Here is an 18,045-nt window from a genome sequence, read left to right on the forward strand (position 1 = left end):
GCAGTGATTCCATTTATAAAGGAAGGATCCTTTTGTCTGAGTAATTAAAATAATCTCTCCCCAAGCCATGAATAAGTTGAAACATGAATAGGCAAAAGCCCAAAGAGGGAGAGGAGAACCAAATTCACTGGATGGGGAAAAAAATAGCTAAGTCACCAAACTAGTGCAGTGCTGGCGCAGAGACAACCACAACTCCTGCTGACTGAAGAAGCAGCTGACTATAATTAGACCATACCAACCCCAGGCTCCCTCAGGGAGCAGCTGCTCCACCACAGAAAACGGTCTGGAGCACAGCAATCATCTCTGAGAGGATTCCATTTATTCCTCTCTCCATCAGAATTCTAAGCTTCCCAGTCATCAGTTACTTACCTAAACTTTCCTCCCTTATTCTGACCTAATTCCCACCCATCCTTCATTCCTCTCCCTAGTAAATTCCTCCCCCTTTGTCTCTTAAAATTCCTAATTCCCAACGTGAAATCAATGAACCCTTGTATTTTTCAACCCTTTCTCTGAAGACTGTATTCACCTCTTAACTAAAAGTGGCTGTATCCCGGGGACATGGTTTCTATGCAGCCCTCTCAAATGGATTATTTCTTTTCTCTCAGACCCAAAGTGCTTCAGCATCAGCCTTACTCCTCAATGCCAGTTGGAGTTTTATCCCCCCTTCCCTCTTACAAATCCCTTCTGCTCCTTTGAGGCTCACAGCATCCAACTGTACCACTCTTCTTCCTCCATGTTATAGTCCCTAATTAGTAGCCTCTGGGTCTTTCTTCCTCATTCTCAGTAAAACTAACTTGCAATTCAATTTTCTTCTTATCTCTATCCCTGTCATCCTTCTTGCTGATTTCAACATGTAGGCTGATGATTGATTCATCCAATACTAGACTCCTGGTTTCTTGACTTCCTCATATTTTCGATGATGTGTTTCTTCTACCCTACCATAGGTATCCACCATGCCTTAGATCTCGGCATCAACAAAAATGGCATAATCTCCAAAATTTCAAATGCAGATATCTCATCCTGGCTACAAATATTATTCTTCCAAGCTACTTGCTAAAGTACCCTTTCTTCAAAAGTGCTTTCACTTTTTTGTTGTGACCTTTAATCCAACCACTTCTCTTTATTCATATAAGAGAATGAAAGCCCTCAATCACCAACCCCTCCTTATCCCTCATTTCTTCTTTTCTAGTTTATATTCCATGACCCATTGTTATAGTTTTTTCCTTCAAACCCTTAACTTCCTTGCCCTTCTTTTTTTGGCAACATGCCTTGCAGCATGCAGGATCTTATTTCTCCGACCAGGGATCAAACCAGTGCCCCCCTGCATTGGGAGGGTGGAGTCTTAATCACTGGACCGCCAAAGAAGTGGCCTCTTTGCCCTACTGAATGAAGTTTGGAGGCCCAATAAACAGCACCCTTCTTCCTGCCTGAGTTCTGAGTACTTGAGAGGTAAAATGAAAATCTAGGTAAATAAAAGCAGATGAAGATGATGTATCTTCTTTCCTACTGATAAAGTTAATCTCGGGAATGTGACTTAATTTTGCAGCAAGGACAGGCTTTTCAAAAGTGTGTCTTGGGCTTATGCACTCAGGGATGACCTGAACAACTGCAGCCACCTCCTCACCCCACTTTCTCCCCATACCACGGGATCCAGACTTCTAAAGCTAGGGCGTAGAGGAACACTACAGAACATACGTTTGCTCTGGGCTGCTAGACCCTAAAAGAAAGGTAAGAGAAAGGGGCTGGCTTTATTTACATGCCCACTCATTGATCCCAACCTCAACAATAATATAATTCACTCCTCTCTATGGGAGGAGAGAGTGAGAAGCATTACACCAGTGAACTCCCTCCACATTACGACGAGAGAAACATTACGACTTGGCAATGCATTTCCCCCAACACGTCTCTTCCTCCGTCACACTTGCCTTATAAAAGCCCAGCTTTTTGGGGTCTTTTCCCTGTCACCACCAGAGCAATAGAAGGTTGTCTTCAAAATACTTTCACAAATTTTATCCTATTTGAATATTATAAAAACCACATGAGAGGAACTCGACAGGCAGAATCACCTATTTTTTAGGTAAGAGAATTGAAGCAATGCGTATTTATTGTCATAGGTTACAGTCGATATGGTAAACACAATTTATCTGAGAGGAGGTAGGTTAGTTTCCTGCTGTTGCTGTAATAAATTACCACATATTTAGTGGCTTTAAATAACACAAATTGATTATGTTACAGTTCTAAGATCAGAAGTCTGAAAATCAAGGTGTCAGCAGGGCCAAGTTCCTCCCAGAAGCCCTAGGTGAGACTCCATTTCCTTGCCTTACGCATTCCTGCATTCCTTGGCTCATGGTCCCTTCCTCCATTTTCAAAACCAATAGCATAGGGCTTCCCTGGTGGCACAGTGGTTAAGAATCCGCCTGCCAACGCAGGGGACACGGGTTCGAGCCCCCGTCTGGGAAGATCCCACGTGCCGCAGAGCAACAAAGCCCGTGCGCCACAACTAATGAGCCTGTGCTCTAGAGCCTGCGCTCTAGAGCCACGAGCCACAGCTACTGGGCCCGCGTGCCAAATTACTGAAGCCCGCGCGCCTAGAGCCCGAGCTCCGCAACAAGATAAGCCACGCAGTAAGAAGCCTGTGCACCGCAACGAAAGAGTAGCCCCTGCTTGTCACAACTAGAGAAAGCCCTCGCACAGCAATGAAGATCCAACACAGCCAAAAATAAATAAATTTATATATATATAAAAAGGAAAGAATTAAAAAACAAACCAAAAAAACACAATAGCATAGCATCTTCAAACCCTTCTCTGACTCTGATACTCCTGCCTGCCTCCCTCTTTTCCTTATAAGGACCCTTGTCATTACATTGAATCCACCTGATAATCCAGGATAATAGCCCCATCTCAAATCCCTTATATTAATCACACAAACAACATGCCTTTGTGTCATGTAAGGTAACACATTCACAGGATTCAGGGATTGGGACATGAAAATCTTTGGGGAGACATCATTCTTCCTATCGTAAGAGGGATAGCACCATTACTTCAAAAAAAGAGGTGTTAGTATTGTACTTCCAGAAGAAGTAATGTCTCTTACCACATTTATTACTGAAAAAGCAAACATACAAATACGTATAGACATGAGCACCCAGAATAGTACCTCGTTCAGAGTAAGCATTTAGTGTTTGTTGAATAAATACATGCATACCACATATCTAAGAAAAAAGTTTCAAGGGTAAAGAATAGTTGAAGTAATATAAAATAATCACCTAATTAACATAACAAAGACATTAATACCTGAAGCCAATTGTTTAATTAAATGATCTGAAGAAGCGATTTGGATCATCAGCAAAATAAAACTTAACAAAGTTATCTTTACTTTGTACCAGTATGTCTCCCCACCTCATTCTGAATCTGTCTCATTTCCTTCCACCGTTTAATCCCTAAACTGGCCAAACTAGTAAATGGACATATATTTTAAATATATGTTGCACTTATTCAAGAAAGGAGTACATTTAATTTAAAATTAGGTGAGCTGCAGCACTTCTATATTCTACTGCAGGTTCCAGTCAGTGAATAAAGGAAGAAAAAGAAATAAAAGGCATATAGATTTGAAAAAAATGTAGAAGTGTCTTTATTTATAGATGACACATTGTATATGTAGAAAATCCTAGGGCAGCTACAAAAAGGGATACTAGAAGTAGTAAGTTTAGCAAGATCTCAGGATACAAGGTCAATATAAAATAAGCAACTGTATTTCTGTATATTAACAAACCATTGGAAATTGAAATTAAAAATACCATTTACAATAGCATAAAAAGTGAAATAATTAGGGATAATTTTAACAAAATATGTGAAAGAACTCTACATGGAGAACTACAAAATATTGCTGAGTGAAACTAAACAAAACCTAAAGAAAATGAAGAGATAGTCCATATTCATGGATTGGTAGATTCAATATTGTTAAGCTATCAATTGTTCCCAAACCTATTTATAGATTTAATGCTATCTCAATAAAAATAAAAATTGTAGCAGCTTTTTTGTTTTTTGGTACAAATGGAAAAGCTGATTCTAAGAATTATTTAGAAATGCAAATAACTTAAAACAGTCAAAATAGTTTTGACATAGGTGAGCAAAATTAGAGTACTTATACTACTTGATTTCAAGATTTACTCTAAAGCTACAAAAATCAAGACAGTGTGATATTGGAATAAGTATAGACATGAATCCATGGAGCAGAATAAAGAGTCCAGAAGTAAACCCATAGACATATGATCAATTGATTTTATACAGAGGTGCTGACATAAAAGGATAGTTTTTTAGCAAATGGTGCTGGAACAATTGTACATCCATATGCCAAATGTGACTCTCAACCCTTAATTGGTACCATACACAAAAATTAACTAAAAAAAAAAAAAAGAATCAAAGGCCTAAATATAAGAGCTAAAACTATAAAATTTCTAGAAACAAACATAGGAAAAAAATTTTGTAACCGTGAGTTATAAAAAGATTTATTAGATAAGAGGCAAAAAGTATGAACCATAAAAAAATGGATAAACTGATTCAACAATATTAAAACTTTTGCTCTTTAAAAGATAGTTAAAAATTAAAAGACGAGCCAGAGGCTGAGAGAAAATTTTACAAACCAGAAGTGTAAACAGAATAAAGAATTCTTACAACTTCAGGTAACTGATTAAAAATGGGCAAAAGATTTAGACACGTCATAAAAGGATATATATAAATGGCAAATGGACATAAAAAGATGCTCAACATCATAAGTAACTAGGGAAATGCAAATTAAAACCACCTATTAGAATGACTAACATGATAACACCAAGTATTGGTGAGTATCTGGAGCAACTGGAACTCTTATAAATTGCTAGTGGGAATGTAAACTGGTAGAACCACTTCAGAAAAGAGTTCGGAAGTTTCTTAGAAAGTTAAATTTATGCTTACACATGACTCAGAAATTCTACTCCTAGGTATTTACCCTAAAGAAATGAAGATATTCTACATGAAGGCCTGCACACATGTTTATAGTAGTTGTATCCATAATACACGAAAACATGAGAACAACATGGATGGCCGTTAACAATGATGGGCAAACAAACTGTATGAAATACAACTAAGTCATAAAAAGGAATGGAAAACTAATCACACAACATGGATGAATCTCAGAACATCATGCTGAGCAAAAGAAGTCAGACACAAAAGAGTACATATGTATGATTCCATTTACATGAAACTCCAGAAAAGACCAATGTAATATTTAGGAACAGGGCAGATCAATGGTAGTTTGGAATGAACGTGCATATGGAAGAGCAAATGGGAAGGAGCATAAAGAGAATTGCTTCAGGTGATGGAAATGTTCTGCACCTTGACTGTGGTGGTGGTGATGTGGGTTTATACATTTGTCTAACTTTATAGAACTGTGTAATTTAAATGAATACATTTAATTGTACATAAATTATATCTTAATAAAGTTGACTTAAATGAAATAACTTGAGTGAGCTGAAGCGTGTACATTTTTTTCTCTCAAAATATTCCTACTTTTTGGACTTCCACAGGCAACTCCACAAATCAACTTAGTAGGTAAAATAGCTGAGTGACACTGAACAAGTGGAGATATTACTCTGAACTGAGCAATTTTCCTCATCAGTAAAATGAGTCAAATAGATGACTTCATTTGTTCATTCAATAAGCACTGACTAAAGCTCACTATGGGCAAGAAATATGCCAGGTTCTAGAGATATAAAGCTGAAAAAGAAACCATTTTTGCCCGTTAGGAATCTGTCTAGTGGAAGACAAAGACAAGCTAACGTATCATTAGGATACTGCTTACGTATATTTAGGGTATGAGGAGAATTCATAAGAGAAGCAATCTTCCCTGATGATGCAACACCTGAGCTGGGTTTTGAGGTACAAGTAAGAGTTAGGTAGAGAGGGAAGAGAAGGCATTCCAAGCAGAGGGTGCTGTATGGGCAAAGGGCCAAAGGAGAGAGAGACATACCATGTGTTTAAGGTACTGCAGGTTGCTTAGTACATCTGGAACACAGATTTCATCCTTGTGTCTTGACTGAAAAAAAGTTTTAGAAGATTCTGCTAGTTTAACCAGTGTGTAGATAGGGGTCCTGTACCAAAGATGATATCCATGTTGTAGAGGATCACCTAAAAGGTAAAATAACTATACCTTCAGTTAGGATCCTTTCTATTGCAAAGAGAATCTTTTGGCTCATGTAACAAAACAGTCCAGGGGTAGACTGATGGAGTGTGACCTGGGAATTAACAAGGTCAACAGAGCAGCTTCTCGCTTTTTGCATTCCTAGGCTGCAGCAGCTCCAGACCCTATATCCTCTCTTGTTCATATGCAGCTTCCCTGAAAGATTAAACCAAAGCCTCATAATCAAGTTTCATTGATTTTGCACAGTCTTAGGTTTTGCACGGATCCTGAAGCAATTCTTGTGGCCATAGAGATGGTACATAATGATGGCTTGGCCAGGACCCAGAGGTCCTGGAGGTGGGAGTCAGCCTCATCTGAAGCGCATGGAGGAGGGGTAGATCTCCAAATAAAAATTAGAGCCTTTGCAGAAGAACGGAGACTATAGATACTTAGGAGGAATTATATTTTAAGAAAAACATAATTGTTGAACAGATTCCAACAATTTTTAGAACAAGTCCGGGGGTACAAACACACATGGACAAATTTCTTCTTTCATCTCCCATTCCTAGGACTAGTCAATGAAAATTGACTTCAGAACAAAGTGATGTGAGACTCAATACATATACAAAAAACTATCACTCAATATTCTAAGCACCATATTAGTAAATGAGCAGTTTTATGAGAACAAAGAGAAGGGTGTAATTAATTCTAATTTATAGGCTCCAGGGTATCTTACAGCAGAGGAGAGTTTTTTAGTGGGGCCTTGAAAAATGGAGGTCCTTCTGGCAGAGATAAAGTACAAGGCCATAGCTGGTTGAGGATGAGCACGTAATTTGGTGAGGATGAAGCACAGGATAACAGATCAGTGTGAGAGAACAGGAATGGAAAGGTCAAGCTGCGGTGAATTTCCCCCACTCTGCTACAGAGCCTGGACTTTATCCTTTAAGCAATGTGGTATCGTTTAATTTTTAAGCATGTAAGTGACACAATCGAACCTGTATTTAGAGAGCTGCAAGAACAGATTAGATACTTCCTGAGACAAGGAAGAAGATAAGTATAGGGGAATAAAGCTAAGTTGTGAAGTGGAAGGCTGAGGGAGTTCAAGCCTAATGGTCTCTATTTTCTCTGTGAAATAGGCAGAGAGAGTACATGCAGAGTGTAAGTGGGTGCTATGCATTTAAGATACACTGAAAATTTCAATTAGCCAGAAGGCTGCATTACCAAAACATTCTGATCTAAAACATTGTTCAATAAACTCTTCCACGATATAAGGTCATACATATTACATACATACATAGTGAGTGAATTGAAATCCAGAAGAGCCAAATGCCATTCGTCTATTAGGCTATTTCACCACCAGTAAGAATGCCACAGGCAGAATAATGATGTAATTATCACTGGTCATTCAGATCACTGGGATCACTGGCAGAGCCTACGTGAGGGGCTGCCAGGGGTTGGTAGGAGATGGCGTGGGAGAATGCTGGAGGAAGGAGGTCAAGAGAAGTAGTGTGAGTGTAGCTAGAGATGGAGTGGGCAAGGCAGCCTGACTGCCCTCAGTGCAGTATTTTAACAAGCAGCCAAGAGCAGCATATGGCTGAGAGGGGCTTGTGACAGCAGCGAAATGTGTGGCAGCCTACTAGGTTTGGCTTTGGGGTTCAGGTTCAGAATGACTGGCTAGAGCCACCTGTTCCAAATGAAAGGATCTGCTATGCCATGGTCCATTCATTTTCTTATAGATATAGAAGTCTCAAATTATCAAAGTCATACAAATGTTAATGAAGTTGGGCATTCTTCACATATTATCTTCTACCACTTGATCTTAAAATGTCATATTTAAAATTAATTACTGGGACCTCCCTGGTGGCACAGTGGTTACGAATCCACCTGCCATTGCAGGGGACATGGGTTCGAGCCCTGGTCCAGAAAGATCCCACGTGCCGCAGAGCAACTAAACCTGGGCACCACAACAACTGAGCCTGCGCTCTAGAGCCCGCGAGCCACAACTACTGAAGCCTGAGTACCTAGAGCCCGTGCTACGCAACAGGAGAAGCCACCGCAATGAGAAGCCCGCGCACCGCAACGAAGACCAGCCCCGGCTCACCGCAACTAGAGAAAGCCTGCGCTCAGCCACGAAGACCAAACACAGCCCAAAAATAAATAAATAAAACAAAACAAAATTAATTACTGACAACCTCTTATATTTGCTTGGTGCTTTGTAGTTAAAAAAAAAAATCACTGTCAAATGTATTTTCTCATTTGGTCTTACTCAATCCTGTAAGGTAAACAGAGCAAATACAAAACTTTCATGCTGCCTGTCGTCTCCCCCGCATACCCCATCCAAATTACAGATAAGAGAGAATAGATTATCTGGGGACTTCAAGCTAGGACAAGAACTCCTCCAATTTAATGTTTCTCCCACTACATTACTACATTGCTACTTTTAAAAAAGCTTATGAATATTCTCCTAAAGAAAAAAGCCAAAGGTGGGTGTATCTGTACACATTTGACCTTAATCATTTAAAACTCTCTCTCTTCCTAACAGTCATGGGTATATGCTTATCCCTGTGATGAATGTGCATTTGTATACACAGAATGGTAAAGCGTATGATTATAATTTTATCGCCTTCAAAAGCAATAACATGGAGTTTATTAAGAATCAATCACTGAATAAATGATTATTTAGTCCTCAATAAGTCAACAAGTACCTGATGAATAAAAGCATTTACGTAGATTTCCAAATTAATAACTAGTAGTTATATAAAATTCCACCACACTTGAAGTCCTGTGCTAAACCTCATACATTTCCTAAAAATATACTCTCTAAATAAAAGACTCCAGAACTAGATTTTGATAAAACTTAATACAATTCTAAGCATTCAGTAAGACTATCAATCCATTGATTCAGAATTTTATTGAAGTGATCAGCATCTTGAATTTGAGTATAAAATTGAAAGAATGATTTTTGGACTTTTTTTCCCACATTCTATCATTCTGCATTATAGAAATGTTAGGTCTCTAAGAAGTAATATAAAATAAGACCCTCTACTTACAATAAGGACCAAAATAAGACTGATGCCTTGCATAATGTCTTCAGTTCTAGAATGAATGTGTAATACCTACTTCTGGTCTCGCTAAGCTGCTCTGCCCTAGAAGTAAATCTCATTAAACCACACTTCAGTAAAAGTGCATATGGGGTTTCCCTGGTGGCGCAGTGGTTGAGAGTCCGCCTGCCGATGCAAGGGACACGGGTTCGTGCCCCGGTCCCGGAAGATCCCACATGCCGCGGAGCGGCTGGGCCCGTGAGCCATGGCCGCTGAGCCTGCGCGTCCGGAGCCTGTGCTCCGCAACGGGAGAGGCCACAACAGTGAGAGGCCCGCGTACCGCAAAAAAAAAAGTGCATATGGTTTTGATTTTTCATTCCCTTCATTGAGTCCTTGGGTGTCCTCTTTGTAAACTTCCAAAGTAATGGAATCTGGCAACAGATCTCAGCAGTGTCAAGTCTTCTAACTAAGAGATGGAAGGTTGAGAAATTTAAAGGGATCATTCTATTTTCTTTTTTCAGAAAGTGATGAATAAAACTGTCAGGTGGAGACAACTGTATTTAACCTTCCCCAATAGAGAGAGAAATAAAATGGAGAGGGATCTAGATCTCTGATGAGAGAAAAGTTGTTAAAAACACCAAAGTACATTTGAATTCCTACTTAAAAGCATTATCTTTTTCAAGTCTTCCCACATCCTACCCCACCCCTGGCTTTGAGTGAAATGCAATTTATAAGACAAAATGATTCATTATCTAGAGATAAATTTACAAACTGACATAAGAGAACTGTCCCAGAGGCTACATTACCTATTCAAGTTTATTACAGTATCTTTAGTTCTTATTGCATATATTGTTACATGCCTTTTACAAGCCAGGGTTATCTATGCTATGTATGCTCAATTTAGCAGAAGTTATATCTACTGCTTCTCTCTTGAAAATCAGCAGCATGCAGTGCAATACGTGGTGTGCAGAGTTATTGTTTCAAAAAGTGAAAAACTACTTAGGTTTAACTGAGGAGGAACATGATCTTTATTGGCTTATATGCAAAGTTTAATTTTGGTTTTATGCAGAGTTTGCATAGTTCATGATTACTTTCTAATGAAAAACTAGATGTGTTGTCAGTGACCTTGAAGAAGATCAGGTGACAGTAGCAAACAGAAAAATTTGAAGAAGAGGCATAACTTTTAAAGTAGAAAGGTCAGCAAGAACTGCCTGAAACAAAAAACAAAAGGAATGATTAATACCGGCATTCTGATCAGCAAAGTGAAGCCTATGAAATAAACACAGAAACACCTTTACAATGTAATTCTGATATCAACACACTCTAAGTTCTTCAGATTGGTCCCAAATCTCTGTACTGAAGCTACAACCTTCTTTCTCTTTTCTGAACATCTTAATGTTAGAACATGTGCAAAATACTCAAATGTGCAGTAGAAAATAATCTGGCCTTTAGTCTTGAGCCTTCTTCAAATATACAAGGTAGCATGAGTTTATAAGAGGTCTAACATTTCAACTTGCTTCTATAAATAAACGTACATTATGAATCCTAGTCCCGTTATACTAAGGAGTAACTGACTTTAGGAAATCACCTTAAGATGGAACTAATGTTTACTCAGTTGCAAGATGCATAAACATCCTCTTCCCTTTAAACAAAGAATGTAGGCAGCTATTTTAAGGATAAAATGTACATTTCTATGAGAGATAACAAATAGAGTAATATTGTAAGCCACTATTTAATTGAACCATGCTTCAGGTGTAAGATATACTACTGAAAAGGAACAAGCTTTAAATAATTAACTCACAACTAAAAATAAACAAAAAGCCCATGTATCTTTACTGTATCATCCAAACACATGCTCTTTAATTCTTTCAACTAGTTTGTCTTTGCTCTATGAGCATATGAACAATTATAAGAAAATGCAACATAAGCCCCAATACTTTCTATTAAAACTATTAGGTATCTTGTTTCCTGTAATGGTTATAGTGGTTTCCCATAATAATCTTGTTTATGACTTCTTCACAAGAACATTGTTTTCAAGTAATTAAGGAATTCTGAATACTTAATATTACTTAGCTCAGAACTTACGGGTTTTACCCAAGTTAAAAAATTAGTCTGCGAGTAATGTGTGTCCTATGCATCTGATACTAAAGTGCCCGAGCCTGGCAATCTCTCAGGAACTATTTCCATCCCATCTGAGTGAAACTTATCCTTACTTCAGCTGCAGCCAGTGATGTCACCTCCATCAGGTTCACTGCTCGGAAAGCAAACACAGCAGCTGCCAGGACTGGAAAAGAATGCACACTATTTCAACTGCTGGTCTGGTCTACTCATCAGCCAGGCAATTTACTGCTATGCCCACAACCCACGATGAGGGCTCAGAATTAGTGCTTCACAACTGTATCCTGCATTCTGAGTTAAGGCCTTGTGATGAATGGAAATTGTCTCCTCTGGAGAACAGTGGCTTGATGGTGCAGTTTTGGGAAAAAGGGAAATTTTAGTGGTTTTAAAAAAGCCATTTTATAAATTGTTTCATACCTATAACTTCAATTGTAACAATTTTTAAATGGCATGAAGATCTAATGACTATCTTATAAATAAAGATTTATTTTGATGCAGGTGTTTCTTACTGATGCAATGGAGAGGCTTCTGAGAAGTTATATGCAGACTGAATTTTTAAATATATCAGATGATGTTTCATATGTATCAAGGAGGTATCCTGATAAAAATGTGGCAATAAATTCTTTCCTTAAAAATATTTTTATACTATTTTGTTATATTTATATTTTTACGCTCAGCATTGACTTTCTTAGAGTGTCATAAATGGATACGTCTGTGGGGCGGGCTACTGTGGGATTGATCCTGACATTTACATTAATGTTGGCCACAGAAAAAGAAGTTGAAACTTTGAAAAGAAAATAAACCAAACCATTATAGAACATCTTGAAGGTCAATAATATATACTGAGTAGAAAACATTTGGATTTTTGTTCCCATTAATCATCTGCATATGAAAAGAGAGTAATGCTGACATGAGTTATGTCTTATTATATAATCTACCATAAAACTTTGTGAAAGTGAATGAGTCATCATGAACAATGGAAGGACCATGTAATAGGTTCCGGCAACTCTGATAAGGAAACGATACTGCCTGGAGGTGACTCTTGACTTCTCCCCATTTTTTTCATCACCAGTAGTGGTAGTACATTCCCTACCCAACAAGTCCTTAAAGTTTAGAAAATGAATGGTAAGGAATCTTTAAAATTATTTGGAGGACTCGTTCCTAAGTATATTGCATAGGTAATGCAAATGTTTTTTTTAAAATATATTTTTACTATGGAAGTAATAATAATGATAATAGCAGTTAGTTCTAATACCAAAAATGAGTTAAGTACTATTGTTAGCCCCATTTTACTAATGTAGAAACTGAGGCACTGTGAGTTTGGATGACATATTCAGAGTCACACAGGTAGAAAATAGTAGAGTGACTACTCAACTCTGGCCCTAGAGCTCAAGCATTTAACCACTATGTGATGACATTTTTGAGCTTGAAGGTAAGCAGTAATGACTCATCCCTGATATAGAAATCTGTGTGCTTTCCTAAGAATCACCTTCTTTTTTGTCTCTCAGAATAGTTTTCCCCTGGGAGAAACCATAATGGAAAAGAATATAAAAAAGACTGTATATACATGTATAACTGAGTCACTTTGCTGTACAGAAGAAATTAACCCAACATTGTAAATAACTATACTTCAATTAAAAAAAAAAAAAGAATGGTTTTCCAGAGATGGCCTGAAGGATGATGCATGGTGGTCTTGGGCTCTGGACCACCTGATAGGGGTCATGCCTATGGAGTAGAAGTCAGGATACAGGTCTCTTAATTTCCCCAGATAGAGGCCGAGTGACTGGGAAGCACAGGCATTTTTCGAGGGGACAACAGATTTTGGACAGTTTGTCAGAAAAAGCATTAGAACTAGTTAGGAAAATTCTGGGAGAAAAATACATGGTAGTGGTAAAACAAAATTTAAAAAGTCATCAGCTGGGATTTATTTAATATGTAACAAGGGATATAAGAGACCTGGGGCAAAGAATTTACCCTTTAATTGAAATGGAGAAAACTTAAGTACCTAAAGTCCCTCAGCTTCCATTTCTACAAGAATATCAAAGAAAACCATTTCTGTGGACCAACAACTTCTTTATAGTTTTCTAATATCTGGAATCATATTTGAAAATGGAGACATTTTAGGAGCTAAGGGTTGTGGTCACTATTTCCTTTTTTGAGTATAATTTAACGGAGTTGGTGAAAGCTTGACAGGATGGTCAAATTTTCCGCTGTAGCAGGAAAGAGTTTTACATGGTGGGAAATATATAGTTTTTCCAAAGGTAGATAAGAGGGGGAATAAAAGAGTAGTTACTAATTGACTTCAGCATCCAAAATGCTTATGTGCTCACAACCTTTATTTATCTTGGTGTCACATCACAGAAGTTCCTTTCCGTCTGCTTCATGATTGCTTTGCCCAGTACTTCCTCACAGCAGGTTTATTTGCCAAGGAAAACAGGTCTATACTTTGGGATATTTTCTTTTTTAATTAAAAAAAATTTTTTTTTTTTTTTTGGCTGTGTTGGGTCTTCATTGCTGAGTGTGGGCTTTCTCTAGTTGCAGCGAGCGGGGGCTACTCTTTGTTGCAGTGCGCAGGCTTCTCATTGTGGTGGCTTCTCTTGTTGCGGAGCATGGGCTCTAGGCACGCGGGCTTCGGTAGTTGTGGCTCGCGGCCTCTAGAGTGCAGGCTCAGTAGCTGTGGCCCACGGGCTTAGTTGCTCCACGGCACATGGGATCTTCCCAGGCCAGGGCTCGAACCCGTGTCCCCTGCATTGGCAGGCGGATTCTTAACCACTGCGCCACCAGGGGAGTCCTGGGATATTTTCAACTGAAGTCATGCTTCATATGAAATATAGAAAATCAAATATTTACTTTTGGTCTTTTAAACTTTTCTCATTAATTTTAAGCAACTCTATCATGAACATTAAGACGCCTATGCTTTAAACTGTTCTTCAAAAGGCCCTAATTATTCACAATTGAAACCAGTAATATTTACTAAAATATTTCGAAAGACTACATAAGCTCACTTGAGCAAAAAAGGTGGTCACAAAATATTCAGCCCCAAAAATGTATAAAATAATCAAAACTAACTTATATACACATCTACATGCAATTACCTACCCTATGGCTCTTTATCTGAATTCCATGGTAGGAATTCCCATTAGTCTAATTCCATTTCTAGATGTTCTACAATTCTTCTCTGTTGATTTCTTTTTTTTAAATAAATTTATTTATTTATTTTTACTTTTGGCTATGTTGGGTCGTTGTTTCGATGTGCAGGCTTCTCATTGCAGTGGCTTCTCTTGTTGCAGAGCATGTGGGCTCTAGGCGCAGGGGCTCAGTAGTTGTGGCGCTTGGGCTTAGTTGCTCCGCGGCATGTGGGATCTTCCTGGACCAGGTATCAAACCTGTGTCCCCTGCACTGGCAGGTGGATTCTTAACCAGTGCACCACCAGGGAAGCCCCTCTTGATTTTTTAAAAACACTCAGAGAAAGTGAATGGATGCAATAGTGTGAACTGCATTTCTACCTATACATCAATAACTTTTTAATTACTGTATTAAGCTTACAGCAAAGTACGTGGCTTAGAGCAAATGCAGCATTCAACATTCATTTCTCTTTCACTTCAGTTTGCTGAGGGGTGATAAGTCACAGAATGGGAGACTTTAAATTGGAAGACGCTTTGAAGGTCTTCCAATTCAACATTTCTTTCATGATAGAAAACCTCTTAACCCTTCAGATGACAGTTAAAAAGCCCATTCTACTTTTGGAAAGTCCTAATTATTAGAAAGTACTTTCTAATACTGAGCCCATTTCTTTAACATGCTCTAATGTTTTCTGAAATGATACAAAAAGCTACATACAATACTCTTCAAAATTTATGCCCTACCCAGAAGAGTTATTTGGTAGAAAATCTAAAATCCTGTTACCTGAGAAATGGTAGCAAAAAACAATACTACTTAGCCTGGAAAATAGAAAACTTTGAGGAAAGGAGGGGGTGAGAGAGTAGAAAAAAACATGATGATGATCCTGGTTTAACAGTAGTACATTCTAACAAGTTATATTATCCAGGGACTTCCCTGGCTGTCTAGTGGTTAAGACCCCGTGCTTCCACTGCAGGGGTTTGATCTGTGGTGGGGGAACTAAGATCCCACACGCCATGTAACGTGGCCAAAAAAAAAAAAAAGTTATATTATCCAGAAATGAAATGGGCTACTTGGTAAGACAGGGATTATCTAACGCTGAATGTTCAGGCACTGGATAAGGACTGCCTGTTAGAAATATTTAAAAGAAGTTATACCTGATGACCTCTAGGATTCCCTTTTGTCTCTAGATTGTATGTATCACTTACATTCAGCCAAAAGAGGTGATGGCAGACCAGTTTTTCATAACTCATATTTGTACGGGCTTTAAAAACAACTGAGATAGAAGGATACTGGGAGTTGTTAAAAACCCCAGTAAATGATACCTCTCATTATACCAGGGGCAACATTTTTCTTCATGGTACTTTATTATTACCTCAATTTTCCTTTTCAAAATGCCACCTAATTACTCGAACTTTCAGCATTCAAAAATATGTTAATATGGTACCTAGAGAATCTTCTGCAAGAAAAGGGTCATCAATTAAGCATTATTTCCAAATGGCCCAGAGAGGTGTATTTACAATGCTATCACTGGGTAAAGATTAAATAATTTGTTCAATGTCACAAAACTGGAGAAGGTTGGAACCAGCATTCTCTGCTCTCCATGTGAAAACCCTATAATACTTATTTGAATTCCCTGATAATTTCAATGATAAAAATAACTGAGTCGATTTTACACACAGAGAAGCAAAATAATATAAGAAATCTGTGCCCTATGTGTTATCACACAGTTGCCCTCTGTGTATATCTGTTGTAAGAACTTAATTATTAAATAAGAGATAGATTTGTGGCTTTCTGAAAAAAAGATGAATTTCTTTTTGGCTTAAGAGAATATGTAAAAGGGGAAACTCAGTTACCAGGGCAGGAGTCAGAGACTGTTAGCAACAAGGAAAAGGTTTTGAGTTCAGTATAAACTAGTCCAGAAGAGCTAAGATTTCAACTATGCAGGGAGACTCAGTCTCAGTTTGGATTTTAGGTAGTAGTTGAGAAAGGGCACAGAACAGAACACTAAGGTAGTCACAGGAGTCAGGAAAAAAACAGAAGTATACATACACTCTGCTGTGCAAACCTCACAGGTGCTGAGACTGTAAGCCCTGGCTGGATTAAAAGCAGGGGAGGGGAGCTGGACATTCCTAGAAGCGACGAAAAAAGACTAGGAATAGACGTGATGGGCAGTTATGCAGACGTATTTAGATTGCAGAATCTCAGTGCTTGTCTTCTAAGGCAGATAAATCTACTAAATGTTCATGAATTAGAAATGAAAGACAACTGTAGACTCAAATTCCAATTACAGATGGTGAATATCAGAAAGGAAAGGGGCTTTACTATAAAAAGCATGTGTTTTACAAACAAGCACTTACTCTTACCAGCAAGAATTTCCAGAGAGTTGTACCCTAGGATTCTATCCCACAAAAGCAAGAGTTGATCTGTAGCTAAGTATCCAGAGAAAGCTCGAACCATCCATTTAAATGATATGCGAAGTCTGTAAGCAAAGAAAAAAAAGAAATTTTACCAGTGGAATTTTTTCTCATCAAAAAGCAGTATCAGAAGAACTCAACCAGTTCCATTATTAGGTAACTCCTTTGTGGGTCTGAAAAATCACATGGGCATTTAAAACTCAAGCACTCTACATATATACAATGGAATACTACTCAGCCATAAAAAAGAATGAAATAATGCCATTTGCAGCAACATGGATGGACCTAGTGATTATCATACCAAGTGAAGGAAGTCAGAAAGAGAAAGACAAATACCACATGAAATCACTTATATGTGGAATCTAAAATATGACACAAATGAACTTATGTATGAAACAGGCTCACAGACATAGAAAACAGACTTGTGGTTGCCAAGGGGGAGGGGGGAGAGATAGATGGGGAGTTTGGGATTAGCAGATGCAAACTATTATGGTATTGAATGGATAGACAACAAGGTCCTACTGCTGTAGGTCCTACTGTTCCTACAAGGAACTATATTCAATATTCTGTGATAAACCATAATGGAAAGAATATGAAAAAGAATGTATGTATACGTATAACTGAAACACTGCTGTGATTAACACAATATTGTAAATCAACTATACTTCAATAAAATAAATTTAAAAAACCCTCAAATACTCTATTAAAAGCTGTAAAAAGTACAATGGTGAGAAACCATGAGTCCTCAAATTAGTGGTCTCAAAAGCATTAAGAGGGCTTCCCTGGTGGCGCAGTGGTTGAGAGTCCGCCTGCTGATGCAGGGGACACGGGTTCGTGCCCCGGTCTGGGAAGATCCCACATGCCGCGGAGCGGCTGGGCCCGTGAACCATGGTTGCTGAGCCTGCGCGTCCGGAGCCTGTGCTCCGCAACAGGAGAGGCCACAACAGTGAGAGGCCCGCATACAGGAAAAAAAAAAAAAAAAAAAAGCATTAAGAGAAAGAATTATATTCCTGGGTCCTACTTTATGTTATAGTTCATTCTTTAGAAAACTCACTTCTACATTCTGTTTTTCAGGGTGTGTACTAATTAGCTATCAATGAGGTGATCTTATAGTCTTAACAGTTCCAGGCAAGCCTAGAACATTTGAATTTTTATTCAAGATACTTGAAAGAGCTTGATAGCTGCACATATT

General features: G+C 38.3%; 1 protein-coding gene across 1 annotated transcript in view; it reads right to left on the bottom strand.

Annotated features, from left to right (window-relative positions):
- Window positions 1-10,202: 10,202 nt before the first annotated feature.
- TBC1D19 (TBC1 domain family member 19) overlaps window positions 10,203-18,045 on the bottom strand; it is a 153,552-nt gene continuing 145,709 nt past the window's right edge. The window contains exons 19-21 of the mRNA XM_060147328.1: window positions 16,803-16,918; window positions 11,412-11,482; window positions 10,203-10,409 (exon numbers count right to left, since the gene is read on the bottom strand). Coding sequence (XP_060003311.1) covers window positions 10,335-10,409; window positions 11,412-11,482; window positions 16,803-16,918 — 262 coding nt within the window. The 3' untranslated portion in view covers window positions 10,203-10,334. The remainder of the gene's footprint in view (window positions 10,410-11,411; window positions 11,483-16,802; window positions 16,919-18,045) is intronic.

This window comes from Lagenorhynchus albirostris, chromosome 4 (genome assembly GCF_949774975.1).
Source record: "Lagenorhynchus albirostris chromosome 4, mLagAlb1.1, whole genome shotgun sequence".
Taxonomy (NCBI): domain Eukaryota; kingdom Metazoa; phylum Chordata; class Mammalia; order Artiodactyla; family Delphinidae; genus Lagenorhynchus; species Lagenorhynchus albirostris.